This window comes from Phalacrocorax aristotelis, chromosome 5 (genome assembly GCF_949628215.1).
Source record: "Phalacrocorax aristotelis chromosome 5, bGulAri2.1, whole genome shotgun sequence".
NCBI classification, from domain to species: domain Eukaryota; kingdom Metazoa; phylum Chordata; class Aves; order Suliformes; family Phalacrocoracidae; genus Phalacrocorax; species Phalacrocorax aristotelis.
In genome coordinates, this window is record NC_134280.1 from 22,450,284 (window position 1) to 22,468,919 (window position 18,636).

Genomic DNA, 18,636 nt, shown 5'->3' on the forward strand with positions numbered 1-18,636 from the left:
GGGAGGCGCAGGGCGAGCTGGGAGCGGCCGGCGCCGTTGCCGCGGTAACAGCGCCGGCGCGGGAGGGCGGGGCCGCCATGGCGGGCAGGGCGGGCGGCGGCAGTGGTGCGGCAGCCGTGAGTCCTGCTCCTTCCCCTGGGAGGTGCCTCTGGAGAGTACGGCGTGTTCTCGGGGCCCGCTGAGGGGCGGCGGCGGCTGGGCTGCCCGCAGCGCCGGGCAGCTGGGCCGGTGGGCCCCGTGATAAGCCTGGGGCGGTTTGTGCGATTTGCTGCTCCGTCCTGAACGACACCAGGCTGGGACTGGGCAGCGGGCTAGCTCTGTTACGCTCCTCTGAAGCCAGAACTTGTTTCCAGTGTCTAGTTTGTTCACGGAACATACTTGGCGAGTGTATCGAGTCGTAAGTTTTGTGACACTCCTGAATTGCCTTTTAATTCCCTAAGCCTGAATTGTCTCATGAGTATGGAGCAGTGATATGATAGCTATTTATGATAGGTATTTACCTGCCTTTATGATAGGGAAATGATAAAAATTTACCTCTAATCTTTAAGGTAGGTCTTCATGATAGAAGGCTGACATGCAGAGGTAGTTGCAGTCCTTTTTGATCTGAACAAAACCACAACACTGCAGCCCTGCCTGTGCCCAGTCAAGCATTTGTCATAAGCCTCTGTCATCATGGAATGACACTGCGCCTAATTTTTCCACAGTTGGAAATGTTTTGGCTCTGGACAAGCACTAGTTTGTGATCCCAGGTACTAGCCTTCAGTTTATCGTGGAATCTAGTTACTAATCATTTTGTTACCATAGTTAATTAATTTCTCCTAGTTTTAATTTACTTCAGTGCTATTTAGATGATCTCAGAATAAAGTAGACTTAGTAAAGCTTCGAGGAGTGCTGTCTGAAACCATTAATTACTCTTCCCCCCCACCACACACAAGGCAAAGTCTGAGCTGAGACCACCGACTTGCATTATTCTTGTATAAACTGTTACTGCTGGTGGATAGCACTTCTGCCCAACTTTAATTCTGTCTCGTTTGACTCAACACCAGTTCTCCAGACTTTGTGGTTTCCTCAGCATTAGTATTAGACCACTCTTTCTTTTCTGCTTCAGACTTAAATGTACTGAAGTTGGGCTGGTTCAGGGATGATTATCCAGCCACACACAAATTTGGGCATAATGGAGCCTATACTTCATGGCTTTTTTTTAACCAGGACCATTTCTCTCTTTTTCCCAATCAGACCTTAAACCTAGCCAAGTGAATACTGCCAGTATAAAGCTTAGATGTTGCCCCTAACATCACTAGCCTTTGCTATTTGAGCACGTAACTTTCTGAATACACAATCTTCCCAGCCCCTGGAGTTTAGCAAATACAAGTACAACAAATCTAAACAAATCCTGAATTCTAATCCATAATTTTTTGGTGGGGATTTTCAGTCCAGTCTCTTCTGAATCTTTTATTAACATAGGTAATAGGTTTGCCCCACAGTAGCTGGCCCTAGCTCCAAAACGTTAGGTGTGGGTTTTTATCAGTGAAGTTTTTCTAGATTTCAGTAGTCCCATTCCTTTGTTTTAGGTGTTCCCCAGCCAAAGATTAAATATAGCCTGTGACATTTACTAGCACAATCCATTCCTTAATTGATCTTTTTTCTGCCTCATTTGGGAGTCCTTTCTCAAAGTTTTCTAGAGACATGAACTTACAGTATAAATTATCCTCAGCCTTACTTTCCCACTACGAACTCTTTTCACAATCAGCTTACCAATTGCATGTTTAAATGAAGCATGGTGATTTTAGAAGGTACTAGTTTTCTGTTCAGACTGACAGCTCTTATCAATGCCAAACAGAAGTGAGGCCTCATGACCCAAACTAGCACAGGTCAAATGCTTCTTAAATCCTCTCTTAGGTCTGATTCAAGAGGCGCCATGGTCAGAAATGCTGGCACCTAACTTTCTGTAACTCGAGCAGAGGCATTTGTTCTGAAATGTTTTTTTTTCTAAATGTCTGTCATATCAAGCCACAGGGTAGTCATTGATGGAAGAAATTTTCAACAGCAATTTACCCTATTTCTAAAACTGTGAACTTTGCTGGAGACAATGTAATTGTACTACATAACACTTTTCTGCATTTGCCAGCTCTTTGTGGGTGTCTTTGTAACCCCTAGGGTACTTGGTTAAACTTAAGGTTCCCAGGTGTACAATGACAGCAGCAGGGTGACAGTGAACCTGCAATCAAACTGAAGGGCAGGCCAACAAAGATCTGTTGCTTTATTTATTGCTAGCTCAAAGTCCATACAGTCCATTCCAGTGCTGGGTTAAGGGGTACTTCAGAGCTATAGTTCAGGGTTGGGGAGCTATTGCAGCTTAGGTGGAAACGGATAAGGGAACACAAAACTGAAGAGCTGGTGCTAATAAACAGCCACTTCTCTTGTCATGTTTCTAACCTCACTGAGCAATAGTTGGCGCAGGGCTAGTTTCAGGGATTAAAGAATGGCAATAAAAAAAGGCAGTGATTTTATTGGAAAGGAAACAAAAAAAATGCAGTGCAGACTGTTGCCCTTATGGGTCCAGACTCCATTTTTTTCTTGCAATTTATGGAACTTGAAAGATTTTTATTTGCTGTTAAACTCTAGGTTGCTTGTAATTTCTAAAAAGTAGCTCTTTGTACTTAAAAATTAAAATAACTAGTATTCCTTAGATGTGATTTTTTCATGAACGTGCCAGAATTGTATTCCATGCATTGTTTGTATCACTTACACTGTTATACATAAAAATACACACAAATATTAACAAGTATTAAAGTCTGGCAGTTATTGTTATATTGCAAACACCAGGTTTGTTAGTTTCCTGTATGTGCATAGTTAACTTTATAGCAAGGAATAATGACAATGTGTGATAGTAGTGACCAGGAAAGATTAGATTAATAAGGTGGCAGAACCAAGAGAAAGCAACTGGTTCATGTTAGCATTTGCTAAACCCCTTCTGGTCAGTCTAGCACTCAAGAAGTCTGACCTTAACTAGGGCTGCCTGAGTCCAGTGAGGAATGCTTGAGGGAATAAAGTATGGAAAAAAGAGCTTCTTGAAAGATTCTTTTCTTCCTAAATCTAAGATTAAGATATACCTTTTCAGTGTTCCATTTGGAAAATATTCATACCTAAGAAAATAGCTGTCAGTTGTTGTGCACAGCATCTACTGGTGAACTTATTAAATGGGTAGTTAGTCCTTGTAGCTGGTCCAGTGCCAATGAAAACACTGATGTGGAAATTAATGTTATTGTTCAATTAACTCAGCATAATGTACCAGAAAGTTAGGCCCAGTACATAGGCCTCCATTAACAGTGTTTTAGAAAATGTTTGCTTTGATGGCTTTTCCTTCCCTTGCAAACATTTGCTTAACATCTGATATCCGTTATGTAATATTTGTTCTAGTACGTAGGTGTAAAGTAGCTATAAACATTTTATCCTCCCTTCAGTGGCTCACCAACATGAGTCTTATTTCTACGTTATTACCAAGAATACATAGAGTTTTGGACAGTCTCTGGTTTTGTGAGTCTTGGAAAATAAATAAAGAAAATACCAACAAATTAAAAACTGTTTATATGAACAGATAGTATTTTAAAGGTTTTTGCTTTGCACTAAGATTTCATTTAATCATGTGGAGGTCAAACCTTGGTTCTATAATATCAAAACAAGACAAAGCTTTGATTTAAAAACTTAATTGTGTACGCATTCTGACCATTTTGTACAGATCACTAGTTTTCCTCACAATTCCATGTACTAAAATACAGCAAATAGTTTTATTTCATGTATTATCTCAAGTGACTTTGAAATATTAAGTGCACTACAGAAGTATTTTGCAGTGCTTTGCATAGAAAAGGAGGGAAATAAGATTATTGAGGAAGTATTTATGTTTTGTTAGTTTAAACGAGTTACTAAACATAGTATTTCAATACATATTTTGTTAGGGGATAATATAGTATATAGTGTCTGTGTACATATATATAGTATATATAGTTGTATTTCAAGACATGTTTTGTCAGGGAACTACAGGCCAGCCAGCCTAACCTCAGTACTGGGGAAGATTATGTAGTGATACATCTTGAGTGCCTCACGAAGCACATGCAGGACAACCAGGGGATCAGGCCCAGCCAGCACGGCTTCATGAAGGGCAGGTCCTGCCTGACCAACCTGATCTCCTTCTATGACAGGGTGACCTGACTAGTGGATGAGGGAAAGGCTGTGGATGTTGTCTACCTGGACTTTAGCAAAGCCTTTGACAGTGTCTTCCACAGCATCCGCCTAGAGAAGCTGGCAGCTCATGGCTTGCACAGGTGCACTCTTCACTGGATAAAAATCTGGCTGCATGGCTGAGCCCAGAGAGCTGTGGTAAATGGAGCTAAATCCAGTTGGCGGCTGGTTACAAGTGGGGTTCCCCAGGGCTCAGTGTTGGGGCCAGTCTTGTTTAATGTCTTTATCAATTATCTGGATGAGGGGATCAAGTGCACCCTCAGTAAGTCTGCAGATGACACCAAGCTGGGTGGAGTGTTGATCTGCTGGAGGGTAGGAAGGCTCTTCAGAGGGACCTGGACAGGCTGGATCGATGGACCAAGGCCAATTATATGGGGTTCAACAAGGCCAAGTGCCGGGTCCTGCACTTGGGTCACAACAATACCATGCAACACTACAGGCTTGGGAAAGAGTGGCTGGCAAGCTGCCTGGAGGAAAAGGACCTGGGAGTGTTGGTTGACTGCCGGCTGAACATGAGCCAGCAGTGTGCTCAGGTGTCCAAGAAGGCCAACAGCATCCTGGCTTGCGTCAGGAACAGTGTGGCCAGAAGGAGCAGGGAAGTGATCGTGTCCCTGTACTCAGCACTGGTGAGGCCGCACCTTGAATATTGTGTTCAGTTTTGGGCCCCTCACTACAGGAAGGACATCAAGTTGCTGGAACGTGTTCAGAGAAGGGCAACGAAGCTGGTGAAGGGTCTGGAGAGCAAGTCTTAATGAGGAGCAGCTGAGGGAACTGGGGCTGTTTAGCCTGGAGAAGAGGAAGCTGAGGGGAGACCTTATTGCTCTCTACAACTACCTGAAAGGAGGTTGTAGTGAGGTGGGTGTTGGTCTCTTCTCCCAAGTTACTGCAATAGGATGAGAGAAAATGGCCTCAAGTTGCATCAGGGGAGGTTTAGATTGGATATTAGGAAAAATTTTTTCACTGAAAGAGTGGTCAGGCATTGGAACAGGCTGCCCAGAGAGGTGGTAGAGTTGCCATCCCTGGAGGTGTTCAAAAAACATGTAGATGTGGCACTTCAGGGCATGGTTTAGGAGACATGGTAGTGTCAGGTTGATGGTTGGACTTGATGATCCTAGAGGTCTTTTTCAACCTTAATGATTCTATGATTCTATGAAAATGTAAAAGAAAATCAGAGCTTGTTTATGTTTGCTGTCAGATGTTAGTCTTCATTATGTGTAAAGTGCCTATCTTTCTACCTTTCTATCTAAGCAGAAAGCTGAGTAGCAGCATATGAATCAGCAGCAAAATCTTTAAAATATCAGGAGGCCTTTAGCATTTATACTAAAAGAGGTTACTGAAATGTTGCCATGACATACCTTCAAACATTATATTAACAAAGTTTCTGGAGAATTAAAGTGTAAACCTAAGTGGTTTTGTCTAAGCAGATGCAGCACTATCCCAGTCAGTAACATGGGTGGGTGGTTTTATATTTATAAATAAAAAAACATGCAAAAAGTTATTGCAATGGTCCTGCACATCCTGTGTCAGAGAGGCAAAATTTTTTTATACTATTGAGTACCAACAGTGGCATTAAAGAGGGACTGGAAGGTGATCTATTTTATTATTTGGTGGACTCTTCCTGAGGACATTAAATTGTATCTTGATGAAAATTTCCTTACTGCAAAATATTTTTCCTGATATAACTGTAGTTATTTAGACTTAACCTCATTAGAGTTGCTGTTTTAACTAAGTACCAGAAGCAAGATGGCTGTTACTCAGCCACCGACTTGACATTTACGCTCCTGTTTAAAGCTAATTACTTTTTATAAACTAGACTGAAAAACAGAAGAAAACCTCAGATTCCCCACATTTTCACATACTAAGCCCAAACATGTATAAAAGAGTGACTTTTATTGTTTTTGTTGTTGTAAGTCCTACTTATCTTTAAAGGAGAGATACTTTTGCAGAAAAAAAATGTTGCAAAAGGGCATTTTCTCTAGTCATAAGGTATAAAAAGTTATTTGAGTTTCTAAAGAACTTCCTGGGAGAGAATTGGAAGAGGGAAAATTAGTTCCATCTGTTCATTTGTATGACAGTTCCCTTGCTGGACATCCTGAAAAGCTATAAGCTGTACAGCTTAGCAAGAAACAAACCTCTCCAAATATTTGCAGCTAGAAAGCTAGGAAATATTTATTGTTGAAATATGCTGAAATTTTGGTTTTGGAAGGGTTTTCCTTGAAACTGTGTGAATAATTCAGTCAACATATAGAAAAATATTGAAGTAGTTTTTCAGAAACAGTACATAGAATTTTAAATCTCTCTTAACTTTAAGGTTTCCTACATGGCTCAGTGCAACTGGTAGCAATAAACTTATTGGAATTAAATCTGCTAAAAAGTTTCTAAAAACAGGCTATTAATAGCTAAAGTAAATGTGAGATTGTGTCAGGAAGAGAGGTCTTCTAAGTCCATTTAATTGTTATGCCTTATTTGTTGAATCTACTCCATGTTTCCCCGTGACTTCCCTGACCACACATCATAAAGCCCTGTTAAGCTGTTAAGTCTCTCTTCAGCAAAAACAGTTAAGTAGTTCTTATCTTTGTCTCCATGGCTTGTATAGTTTAGCTTTAAGTGCCATGGAGAAAGCAATAGGGAAGCGTGCAGTGTATATATGCAGCTGCTTTTGTTTTCTGATTTTAATTGTTCCAGATACATAGATAATCTTTAATAGAAGATATGAATATGAGAGCCTGATAAAGGACCGAAGTTTTCCTCTTGCCACTCTGATGATATCAGATGATTGTATCATCAGACTTTTGGTATCCATTTAATCTCTTAGGGAAAAAGTTTCTCCTGTATCCACCTCACAAATTAATATAGTCTTTTCCTATGCTACTGTTGTTGGTACTAATACTGATAAATCTGGTGTGATAATACATTATTTGCTATATACTCTTAAAATCCTGCTATCTGGCAGAATCTCAGTTTCCTTGTGGCTATTTGCCCTGGAGAACCCAAGTGCTTCACTTGGGAATACTTTGGGGAAATACTCATAGTCGTCTGTTCCCAACCTTGCTCTGGTTTGCGAAGCAGGCCTAATTTCTGCCAGGCTGGGCAGCAGGAAGGGGGCTGCAGTAGGGCAGGCTTCAGCTCCTTCTGGCAGAGGTGTGTGGGGCTTGCATCATGTGAGCAGTGTGCAAGAACGGCGATGCTGAATGAGATGACTCATAGACTGAGCTTCATCTGCATTGTGCCTTGGCCCCTTGTGTGAAGGCAACAATTGTTTTTCAGTGCTTTGAGAATATTGCTGCTTTAAAAATGGCTCTAGAGCTCAACAGCATTATTGATGTATAGATGCTAGTTGTATTTTCCATGACTGAAAATGTGTTGCGCAAAGTATTAGATACAGCATGGTAGCCAAATTCTATTTCAAAGTGAAATGTACAGCTTTAATGACAGTTCTGCAAAGGCCAATTATTTGTGTATTCTTTCCATCCTTTATACAGGCAACACTTAATGAAGTATACACATTACTAATGTCCATCTTGCAGAGAAATGAACTGTGAGAAAATTCAAGCAAACATGTTCCAACTGTTCATACAAAGGATTGCATAAGTCACACGTGTTTCCACAAAACTTTCCCCACAATTTGCTGCTGCTCAGCATGTACTTCGCTTAGTTTCCTCCAATTAAAATTTGCAAACAGAAAGGCTTTCCAGTGCTAACAGACTCATGTGCTTTCCTGGAGATTTGGAGCCACGTGTTCCAGGAATGGCTGGGTGCACCACGCTGATACAATATAAAGGCAACGTCAATCACCTTCTCTCACTTTTTAATAGCTCCCTTCCATGGTTCTCATTCTCCATCACTGAAATTTAAGATTAAAGGAACTTTACTGTATTTCAAGTACAGTTTAATCCATTAAGATGGATCTCCTTCATAGCAATGGCGTGCTTATCATTCAGCATTTACAGAGGGACTACAGGGCTTACCAGGATTTCCTTAATTTTATGTCACATGTTGGAGATCCCCGGAATATATTCTCAATTTATTTTCCTCTTTGGTTTCAGCTCAACCAAGTGGTTGGTACTAAAATGATATGGGTGGCAGTCATTGGTGATTGGTTCAACCTCATATTTAAATGGTAAGAAGTTGGATTTGTTTTAAAATTTGGTATTTTTAATGATGGTTACTATATGTGCCTCAAGTTTAGAAAACTTGCTGTGAATAATGTACTAGTGGGCTTTCCCCTGTAATTATAAAACAGGAATTCACAAAGAAGATGTTTAAGATATGTTTGAAATGATATTTTGATAAGACAAGAAGAACCCATAGAACTCTTATAGAATAGTTTTGGCAATATAGCCCTTCAAATTCCTGGTAAGGTTATTTATCATGCTTTGCTGAGGCCTTCTTAGATAAAAATCTTCTTATTGCATTTCTGGTTCATTTTATATTTTTTTTTTGTCAGGATTTTATTTGGCCATCGCCCATACTGGTGGGTGCAAGAAACAATGATTTATCCCAATCAATCAAGCCCGTGCCTTGAACAGTTTCCTATAACATGTGAAACTGGACCAGGTAAGAAATGCTGGAGATTACATTGGTACGTTTAATGGACATAGGGGCTTTTTGGGGGGAGAGGATGGGACGTATGAAGATCTTACAGAATATACAAATCTCAGAGCTCATGTTTAAAATAGCACCAAGATACAGGGAGAGAAAAAGGAAGAAATAAAATGTGATAGGTATTTGATTGCTGTATGACAAGAATGTTTACTTTATTGCCTTTAAACAGTACAAGGGAGGGGGATTTGCTTTAAAAATAACTGTTACTAGAATGAACCAATGTATTGGAAAGGAATTTTCACAAAACTTGTGTCATAGGTTCAGAAAGAACTATGTGAGTTCAATACGAGCTTTGTGAGGTCACTTTTAGGAACAGTTGCGGTGCCAGTGACATCAGCCTGGGGAGAGAAATTCCACAATGTTTAAAAGTGTTCAAAAACAGAGCAAGGGGCTGTTGAGTTTGAGAGCTTGTGCACTATTGAAAGAATTATTGAAACCACAGAAACTAGTAGGTGGTTCAGCGTAAATAACAGTAGTATCAACAATCAATCCTGTAATGTATCACAAGTGGGAAATGGAACCACTCTTCCCAGAACCAGACACTGGCATTGGATGTGTGTCTGTGGGTGTGTGTACAAATGGATGGAAGAAAAAATTATTTTAAAAAATGTACCTTCCCAGTGTATTTTCACTTTATTGTATCTCGTTGTCTTCTCTGTGGAACTCAGATGCAATACTGCTGAAGTTAAATGAGCTTATGCAACGGTAATATGTGAAATAAGGTAAACTTGCTTGAAACCTACTCACTGAATTTAGTTTAATTCATAGTACACAAAAACATTGACTGTGGAAATGAATGTGCTTTGTGCCTTGTCAATGCCATTGCAAGCTTTTAAGTGATTTGTAGAGCTGTATTTTGATAACAATACCATGCATTAAATCCCATTGTAATTTTGAACAAGAAGCTTAAGCCCTTGTATCAGGCATGTTTTAATAATGTCTATTTCAAGTTAATTTATTTGGGACGTAACCCAAAGTATTAAGGTCCTTCAGGTCTTTTCAAAAGACTTCAGAACTGAGCCCATCCAGCACCGTGAAATTCCAAGCCCTGGCTCAGGAGCCAGGAACCAGTCAGAGTGTTAAATTTTGATTCATTGAACCAGAAGGCCTTTTTTCCTGTTATTTTCTTCCTGAAGTCATTCCTATTTCTGTCCAGTGGGTACCGCTGTTGTATTGATTCCTTATTTGCACTTATAATGACCACATTTTCTCCCACCTCCAGATTTGCCCTTGACCATTGACAATGTCTGTCACTCACCTCTCACAGTCAGTGCAACTGTTAGGTGCACACAGTCCTTGTGTGAGCTTACACAGTACTTTACACACTTTCTAAATATGCAGTTTATATGTAAAGATTAGAGAAGCAGTGACAGACATCAGAAGGGCATATCCAAAGATTGCTAGGATAGCCTAAACCCCAAACTCTGTGGCTCAACAAAAGGGAAAGCCTAGGGAACTTTTTAGATGCCTACATGGCAAGCAATCTAGGACCTGAATTTGGTTTGTACTTCTGGAATGAACTGAACTAAAACTGTGCAGCCATCTTTTCTCTGGTATTTGTAAGGTTTTAAGAACATAAAGCTTAAGGTGGAGTATATGCTGTTTCTAGTAGATAATGTGCAGATGAACTGTGAAGCGGTTTTGTTAGATTACATTTTTCTAGATGACAACAAAGACAAGCTTTCCCAATGCTGAGATACAACATTGTGGTTTCTTTATCAGTGTTATTTGTTCTGTTGCAAGGTTTAGAAGTGTACTTCTGTTACAACACTAACCAAAGAGTTAGTAGCATGACTACTAATGATATGCCAGGCAGAATACTGAAAATGCAGGGAGCCAGAAATCATTGTGCTTGTCCTCCCTAGACATTCCTGCTTTGCTGCATCACTGAAATATTCTTTTGCTTTGCAAACCACTATGTACTGCTGGGTCATAACACATTCTTCAGCCAAAATTATTTCTTCTGCCAGCGAAGTAACCCTGTCCCTTTTACTTCTCCTTTGTCTCCACAGAAAGCCAAGCTGTAAAAGTCTGGTATAGAGAGATTCCAGTGATGTAATTTTCTGTCCTTCCCTATTTCATTTTGCTAAATGTAAACCTGGTGATCAGGGGTAAAGAAGTGATGGAGTAATTTTAGAAATAATGTCCCTTGCATCATGCCAGCATACTTTGTCTTTTGGTGATTTTCACGGGTGTAGGAACTTCTCTGTGGCTTTGTATAATTTCCAGTACAATTAAAATTTGATTCATTAAATTAAAACAAATGACACTTATATTATTATACGGGGACTAAAAAGAAATCGCTGTTGATATCTGTATGAGAGTGTGTTCCCTGTTATAGACTACTGTGGGCACAGCAATTAGTCCAATATGTTACAGCATCATTTCATGTGCCAGTTCCAATGAGAATCTGTTTCCAAGCTAGTGAACATTGATTTATTTTATAAATTTTAAGGTGTTGTACAAAGTAAAGCATAAAGACACAGTTCTTCCAGCACACTTCAGATACATTTCTAAATTTATTACAAAACTACCTAAAACAAGAATCAATTGGACTGTAATATTACTAATGAGACACAAATCACAATCACAATTGCTAACACCATGGTAATTGGAAAAGGCAATTTGGAAGGGCCATCTAAAGTTATACTGGTACTTTGATTTAGAATGTTACAAGGAGCTAAATCTCTGTTATGAGGTAGCCCATTCAAAACCTATCCCAGCTGATCCTCATATATAACTTCATATATAACTTCTGCATTGTATGCTACAGCCCTAAGAAAGCCCCAGATGCTCTATTTTTGAAATCACAATCCAAATCTAAGTAATGGAAAAATACTATGCTTTCCAATCAAAATACCAGCTCACACCAATATAAGATGATTAAGCTGTTACCTACTTGATATCAGACGAATATTTTGGATTCTATATAGATGGATCTTCTGAAAAATTCATATTGAGAAAAGTAACTTTTGAGGAGCAGCTGACATTCTTTCTGCATTTGTTAACCATTTTCTTTCTAAATTATTAGGTGCCTGAGTAACTGTCAGTAGACATTTTCTATAAAACAAATGTTACAGTCATAATTTTTAAGCTTGAATATTTCATTTTTGTTTTTACTAGGAAGCCCATCTGGACATGCCATGGGATCTTCCTGTGTCTGGTATGTAATGGTCACAGCAGCACTTAGCTACACAGTGAGATGGAAAGATAAATCAGCAGTTACCCTTCACAGGTCAGTGTCTTTCCATTATTCTAACTCATACAGATATTTCTTTATATACATGCTATGTTTTTAATGGACTTATTTTAACCAAATATTCATAGTCTGTTTCGTCCAGTTTGTAAAAAAACAAAACAAAACAAAACCAAAAAACCACCCCACCAGACCCAAAATGAAAAAAAAAAAAACACAACGATATAATTATGATTTACTTCAGCTGAAGAAAAAGAATATTAAGAGGATTTATCCATTTGTGTAGGTTGGTATTTATTAACTTATGCTCATTGCATACAATTTTTATGAATCAGTTCCTATTAACGGTCATGTTACGTGTTCAGTGTTGGAAATTTTGAATTCTATTAATGGTTGTTACATGTTGGATCTTTTGGTTAGTACATAAATTTACTGCATTGATGGTAGTCCTTCTTACCCCATTTTAAAGCAAATGCATGTAATGTTGTCAAAGTTCAGTGTAACGTGTTACTCAGCTCTGTGGGGAAGTCTTATAATTGCTTTGACGTTTGTTCTTTCTAAGCCTGACAAGGTTGTTCCCATACTATGTGAATTTTGCTGCCAAATAATTGATGTTTTGCATTTAAGTATGCCTTCATGATGAGAAATATGTTCAAGGTACTAGTGCTAATTTAATTTGCCATTGATGACTTTCATTACTAAAACCATGGTGGTGTCTTGAAACTGAAACTACTGGGGTCTGTTTCTGCAGCCCTGGGTGTGGCTGCAAGAGCAACCACTCTTGCTAATGTATTAGTACTGACTTCCAGTTTTTAATCATCTGATTCTAGACTTCTCTGCTTGTAAACGTCTGCTTGGTAAAAATATGACCCTGACACAAAGCAGCCTGGTGGAAATTACTGGGTGAAATATCTTGTCTTACTTTTTAAGCATCTGCCTTTTCCCTCTTAGACTGACGTGGTCATTCCTCTGGAGTGTTTTTTGGATTATCCAGATCAGTGTGTGCATCTCAAGAGTATTCATAGCAACACATTTCCCTCATCAAGTTATTCTTGGAGTATTTGCTGGTAATGCTTCTAAGTTTTCTTTTCTTTTCAACATATATGCAAAATCTGAAAAAAATTAACTATGAGAAAAGGCAAGAGATTTTTAGTAGTTCTACTCAACTTGCAGCTCTAGTGGTGCTCTCTGCTCTCTGGAGGATCAAGGATTTGATGATAGTCTAAAGGTAAAATTTGTGAGGTAGTAAGTACCTGCTGTCTTTATAATTCACACAGGGAGTGAGCCCTTGTCCTTGTGCCCGTTGATGCTGACTGCGTTATGTCCACAATGCCACAGACTAGCGCTCTCTGGTCTCCACTGGCTGCATCTGATCTTTATCTATGCTGCCTGTGAGGAAAGGGATCAGAGAGGAAGTCACTTGTATGTGGCCCTGACCTTTTCCCTCAGGAGGTCAGGTTCTATTTGGTTCTCTTCAAATGGTGGCCAGGCGCAAACTAGCATGTGTGCAGTGTGGACAAGCATGGGGCTAGAGACCTGGAGCAAAACAGAGAAAAAGGCAAATTAGCAATGCAAACTCCCCAGGGTGGTTTAAGAAGCTCAAGTACATTTTTCAGAGTTACTTAAACATGTTGCAAATTGGTATTTGGGGAGTTCAAACTATGAGCAATCTCTCTAGTAGCTATCTGATTTTAAGGCGGGTGACGCGAGCATTGAGTGGGAGCTTCCTGCTCCCGTTCTCCTTCATGGATGCCAAGCAGCCTGGGCAGCACTGGCTGACAGCTTGCAGTTCAGCTCTCCCTTTTCACAACCAGGATATAATGAGTAAGGAAGAAGAAAAGTATGCTCTGTGTCTTCTCCTTCAACACTCAAAGCTTGTGTGGGAACAAATATTGAATTCTGCACTGCTGGGGCCGGTCTTTGAGTGGAGGACTCTTGGGGAAAAGGAGTGTTCTAGTTTACATCTAATACTTGATAGGTTGTCACCTGGGGTATGCAGTCAGGCCTAAGCCGTGCCTCAGATTACAAACAAGTAGTGCTTGGTATTTAATTTCTTTTTTTCCAAATTAGCAGTTTGGAGTGGGAGAAAAGGTTTTGTAATGTACACAGAAGTGGTAAACTCTGTGTGTGTACATGTATATGTACATATATATATGTATAAATACATAGATATATTCTTCTTTTAGTGTTCAAAAGTCAAATTCCCTGTAACACTGAGTTTCTAATCCACAGGCATTCTTGTGGCACAAGCATTTGAGCATACCCCTGCTATTCAGACAGCAAGCCTGAGAATGTACATGAAGACAAACTTGTTTCTTTTCATCTTTGCCCTTGGCTTTTATCTAGTCCTCAAGCTTCTTGATATTGACTTGCTATGGTCTGTTCCAAAGGCCAAGAAGTGGTGTGCCAACCCAGACTGGATAAACATTGACACAACTCCATTTGCTGGACTGGTGAGGAATTTAGGTGCACTCTTTGGCTTAGGTCTCGGAATTAATTCTGAAATGTTCATCACGAGCTGCAAAGGTAAAAACAGCTGTAAGATCAGTTTCCGCATATTGTGTATAGCTGCTTCTTTAGCTACGCTGCAGCTGTATAATTTCATTACAATACCTACTTATACTGAGTATTTGTTCTACGTTCTCTCTTTTTGTAAGAGTGCGGCTATGCCTCTGACTGTAGTTGCTTTGGTTCCGTACTGTGTCCACTTGTTAATGAGGACAACTGAAAAGAAACTTAATTAGATAAAGTTTCCAAATGGTTAGCAATGTGGGGATGGATATGAACTGTTCAAGAACCCTCTGCAAAGGCAGTTTTGCTAACTCATTTTAACCAAGGGGGATGCCACTGCATCTTTGGTGTGCTTCTGGTAAGTAACCAGTACATCCAAAATCAGTACATTCAAAAACTACTTCGGCAGCTCAGAAATACTAATTGCTGATTTTATTCCTAGAAATGTTGCGATCACACTGCAGCATGGTTAGAAATGACCCAACACTCTGGGTCATAATGAAGTTTTAAAGTATAATCAACTAGTTTTATTTAGCTCCCTGGTGGTCTTTTAGTTCTGTCCATCTCCAGCTAGAGGGTGCTTCAAGCCTCAGTTGTATATAGTGATAACTCAATATTTAATTTTTTTTATATATAGATATTGTGTGTTAAACTGCTAAATAATGGTGTGACAGTATCACACCACCTACAACTGTACAGCTGTACCCAGGCACTGTGAAAAAGGTCAGCATGGTTATAAACAAGGCTTTAGATTTAACTTATTGAGCTTCCTGAGCAAAACAGCTTCTGATTAAGCTAGATGAGAAAAAAATAAACATTTATTTCAATTAGACTCTGTAGAATGTATTTTTGCATTACTGTGTGATTTTTGACATTTTTACTTTTTGAAAGTGGTCCCATAATTCATGAATGGTATAGCTTACACCTTTGATATTGAAAATGCATGAATATGGTGTAACAAATCTTTGGGTTCTGTACATCTACACAGAGCAGCAAATGAAGAAAGTTGTCAATAATGACATTATCCCAGCAGATCACCTCAAGAATGTTGTTCATGCTCCTGTACTGCAAAGGTAAATTAGTCTAATACTCTCATTTCAAGAGTCACAAGCCTGAATCACCGCTCATAGTTGTGTAAATCATGAAAATGTGATTGCTGACTAGGTGATTGCAAGTTTATATGCTTGTCGGCATGGTTTACCTAACCACACAAGTAACTAATACGTTAAATATATGTTTGCTATATAAAATGATGCTCTAAACAGGCAGAGGCAGTTATTTTCCCTTTTTATTCGTTATTTAGCACCTACTGTTGCATGTTCCCTTTCAGCGCACAGTCATTAAGCAACGTTTTGCTGATACCATCTCATAATACTTAGTATACAAGCAGCATAAAGCTATAATATGGGTAATGAGGGCTCTGTGTGTGTGATCTGATAGCAATAAGGCTTAGAAGATGTAAACATGATACCACTTCTAGACTTCCAATTAGTTGTAGGATAATTGAAATGGAAAGAATCTTATTTATTTGGGAAAGCAAGGTGAACAGTTTGCATTGGCCCTTGGGAATGAATGTGATACAAATTGCAGAAACAAATCTGAAACAGCCGTCCTTATTTAAGAGCCTACTAAGACTACCTTGACTTAAAAAAATTATTAATCTGTTAAAATTATTTTAGCAGTCTGAGGAGTGTTCTGCTTTATGCATCTCCTGCTACCTTCTGTAATGATTCTCTGAACTCTTTTTCCTGCAGCAGCTGGCCTGAAACCAGTCTTTTCAATAAGTGTGACTCCTTAAGCAAAATGACTAAGCTAATGGGACTAGAAAAAAATAATGAAGAACAAAGACAGCTATGACAAAGATTTCTCCCGAGTTCAAGATGCTCTGTGGTTTGTTATTCCCTACCCATGAGGTGACCTACAGCGGCATCACAAAACGCTAGAAGGTTGGTCTAGCTGTCCTTCTGTTCCTCACTCCTTCTGGCCAACAGCAGGGGGTTCTTTGTGTGCAGCTGTCTGTGGCTCTTGTGGCAGTGTTTGGGCCTCCTGCCCAGGCTGGCTATTTTAAGCTGGGAGTTGTGGGCAGACGTCATGTTTCTAAGCTCCTGCCACATGAGGGCCTGTGCTTCCCGGTACTGACAAAGAATCTTGGTGCCTGTGTTGGGATAGACACAACCATTAATGTAGAATGACAACTGGCACATGTTCTTCTAAGTACCCTACAGACACGTAAGAAGACATAGGCTCTCACTCGCTTTCTTGGAGTGTCCTATTAATTCAGCCTGCAATGTCAGTGCTTCAGGGAAACGGACAAAGACCAGCTTCTTGTCTGACACCACCCCCCCCCTTTTATTCTTTTTGCAACTATTAAAACATTACTGAAGCCCAGAATGGTGGGAAAACTGAATAAATTAAGTTAGTTTAATTTTACCAATAACTTCAGAAATTAACCTGTTGAAAAAGCAATGGCAGTAGACTAAGACACTTTCCGAGCAGCTAAGTGTGTTGGGCTCTAGAGTTTTGTGCAACGATGGCCTGAAGAATCTCCAGAGAGGGCTCCTGAAACTTCAAACAGAGTTAGCCTTTTCCAGAGTGGTGGAATAAAGAAGTGTCAAGATATAATCTTGATATTTTGGTAGAATGAGAATTGTCGGTACAGTGAAATAGGCCTACGTGTTCCTTAGCCAGGCTTTTCTGAATTTGTCACAGCTGAAAGTTACACTTCAAGCCTTATTAAATAAGGTTGTGTGGCACCTTAACTAAGCGCTATCAAATTGTTAAACATTTAAACTAACTTCATCAGGGTTTTGCATCTGTTTATACTGGTAATACTTGGAACAGCTACAGAGCATATACACTTAAATGATGATGGCCTGAGCTACTCAAAAGGGGGCCTTGTGGCCCAAACCAGGTTGGCTTAAGCTTTTTCCTATGTAGTAAGGAGGGTGGAAAGTGCTTGACTGATCCCCTTGATCCCACTAATGGGACCATGGGAGAAAGTTAATCTTTTATTCTTGACTTAGAGATGCCCAATTTGGGATAATACGATTCCAAAAGTCCTTCCATTCTCACTAGGCAGGAGTTAGATGAAGTATATCATGTTTTTTGGCTGGGATAGAGTTAATTTTCTTCCCAGTAGCTGGTACAGTGCCATGTTTTGGATTTAGTATGAGAATGATGTTGATGACACACTGATGTTTTAGCTGTTGCTGAGCAGTGCTTACACTAGTCAAGGACTTTTTTGCAGCTTCCCATGCCCTGCCAGGTGCACAAGGAGCCGGGACAGGAGGGAGCACAGCCAGGACAGCTGACCCAAACTGGCCAAAGGGACATTCCATACCATATGACATCATGCCTGGTATATTAACTGTGGGGAGTTGGCCGGGGGGTAGCGATTGCTGCTTGGGGATGGGCTGGGCATCAGTCAGCAGGTGGTGAATGGTTACATCGCTTGTTGTCTGGTTGTTTATACTCTTGTCCCCCATCCCCCCCAGGTTTCCCCCCTCTCTCTCTCTCTCTCTCTCTCTCGTTATTTTAATTATATTATTATTGTTGTTGTTGTTATTATTACTGTTTTATTTTAATTATTAAACTGTTCTTATCTCAACCCACGAGCTTTCTTACTTCTGCCCTTCCGATTCTCTCCCCCGTCCCACTGGGGTGGGGGGAGTGGGCAAGCAGCTGTGTGGTGCTCGGTTGCTGACTGGGGCTAAAGCACAGCAAAGTGAAAGTGTCCCTCACTCCTCATACAAACTAGCTGACAAGATGCCATTCCATGTCATTCACAATGCTCACTTTTGCTAATATGCAGCTTTTCGTCCTCCACGTTCCCTGTTACACCTGCCCAGTGGAAGGACACTGGCTGCAGATCAGATGTTCCTGCTCAGAGTAGTCCAGCTGGAGCAGGGGCTGTATTTGCAGAGCAGTTACTCAGGTGCCATCTCAACACTGTGTTGGGCTTATATTTAACCAGAGGAATCGGGTGACTGCAAAACCAGATAATGCAGCTGCCATGGACGACGCAGAGAAATACACAGTGGGACACGCCAAACAGCACCTTTGGCTACCTCTGTCAAGACTAGTAA

General features: G+C 40.0%; 1 protein-coding gene across 8 annotated transcripts; it reads left to right on the top strand.

The window, feature by feature from the left end:
- The first annotated feature begins 70 nt into the window (after positions 1 to 70).
- Positions 71 to 18,158, top strand: G6PC2 (glucose-6-phosphatase catalytic subunit 2). 8 transcript variants are annotated; one of them, XR_012660628.1, is made up of 8 exons: positions 5,971 to 8,359; positions 8,687 to 8,796; positions 11,968 to 12,079; positions 12,992 to 13,107; positions 14,273 to 14,493; positions 15,540 to 15,624; positions 16,306 to 16,497; positions 17,799 to 18,158. XR_012660628.1 is itself a non-coding variant. In XM_075093380.1 (7 exons), the coding sequence occupies exons 1-7, from the start codon at positions 8,142 to 8,144 to the stop codon at positions 16,347 to 16,349; spliced, it is 861 nt and encodes a 286-aa protein (XP_074949481.1). In that variant the 5' UTR covers positions 5,968 to 8,141; the 3' UTR covers positions 16,350 to 18,158. The 8 variants fall into 8 exon arrangements, 7 of the variants coding, with proteins under 7 accessions (XP_074949478.1, XP_074949479.1, XP_074949480.1 ...); XM_075093380.1 differs by having other exon boundaries at positions 5,968 to 8,359; positions 15,585 to 15,624; positions 16,306 to 18,158; XM_075093377.1 differs by lacking the exons at positions 15,540 to 15,624; positions 16,306 to 16,497; positions 17,799 to 18,158 and adding an exon at positions 71 to 397 and having other exon boundaries at positions 8,286 to 8,359; positions 14,273 to 15,397.
- Positions 18,159 to 18,636: the final 478 nt, after the last annotated feature.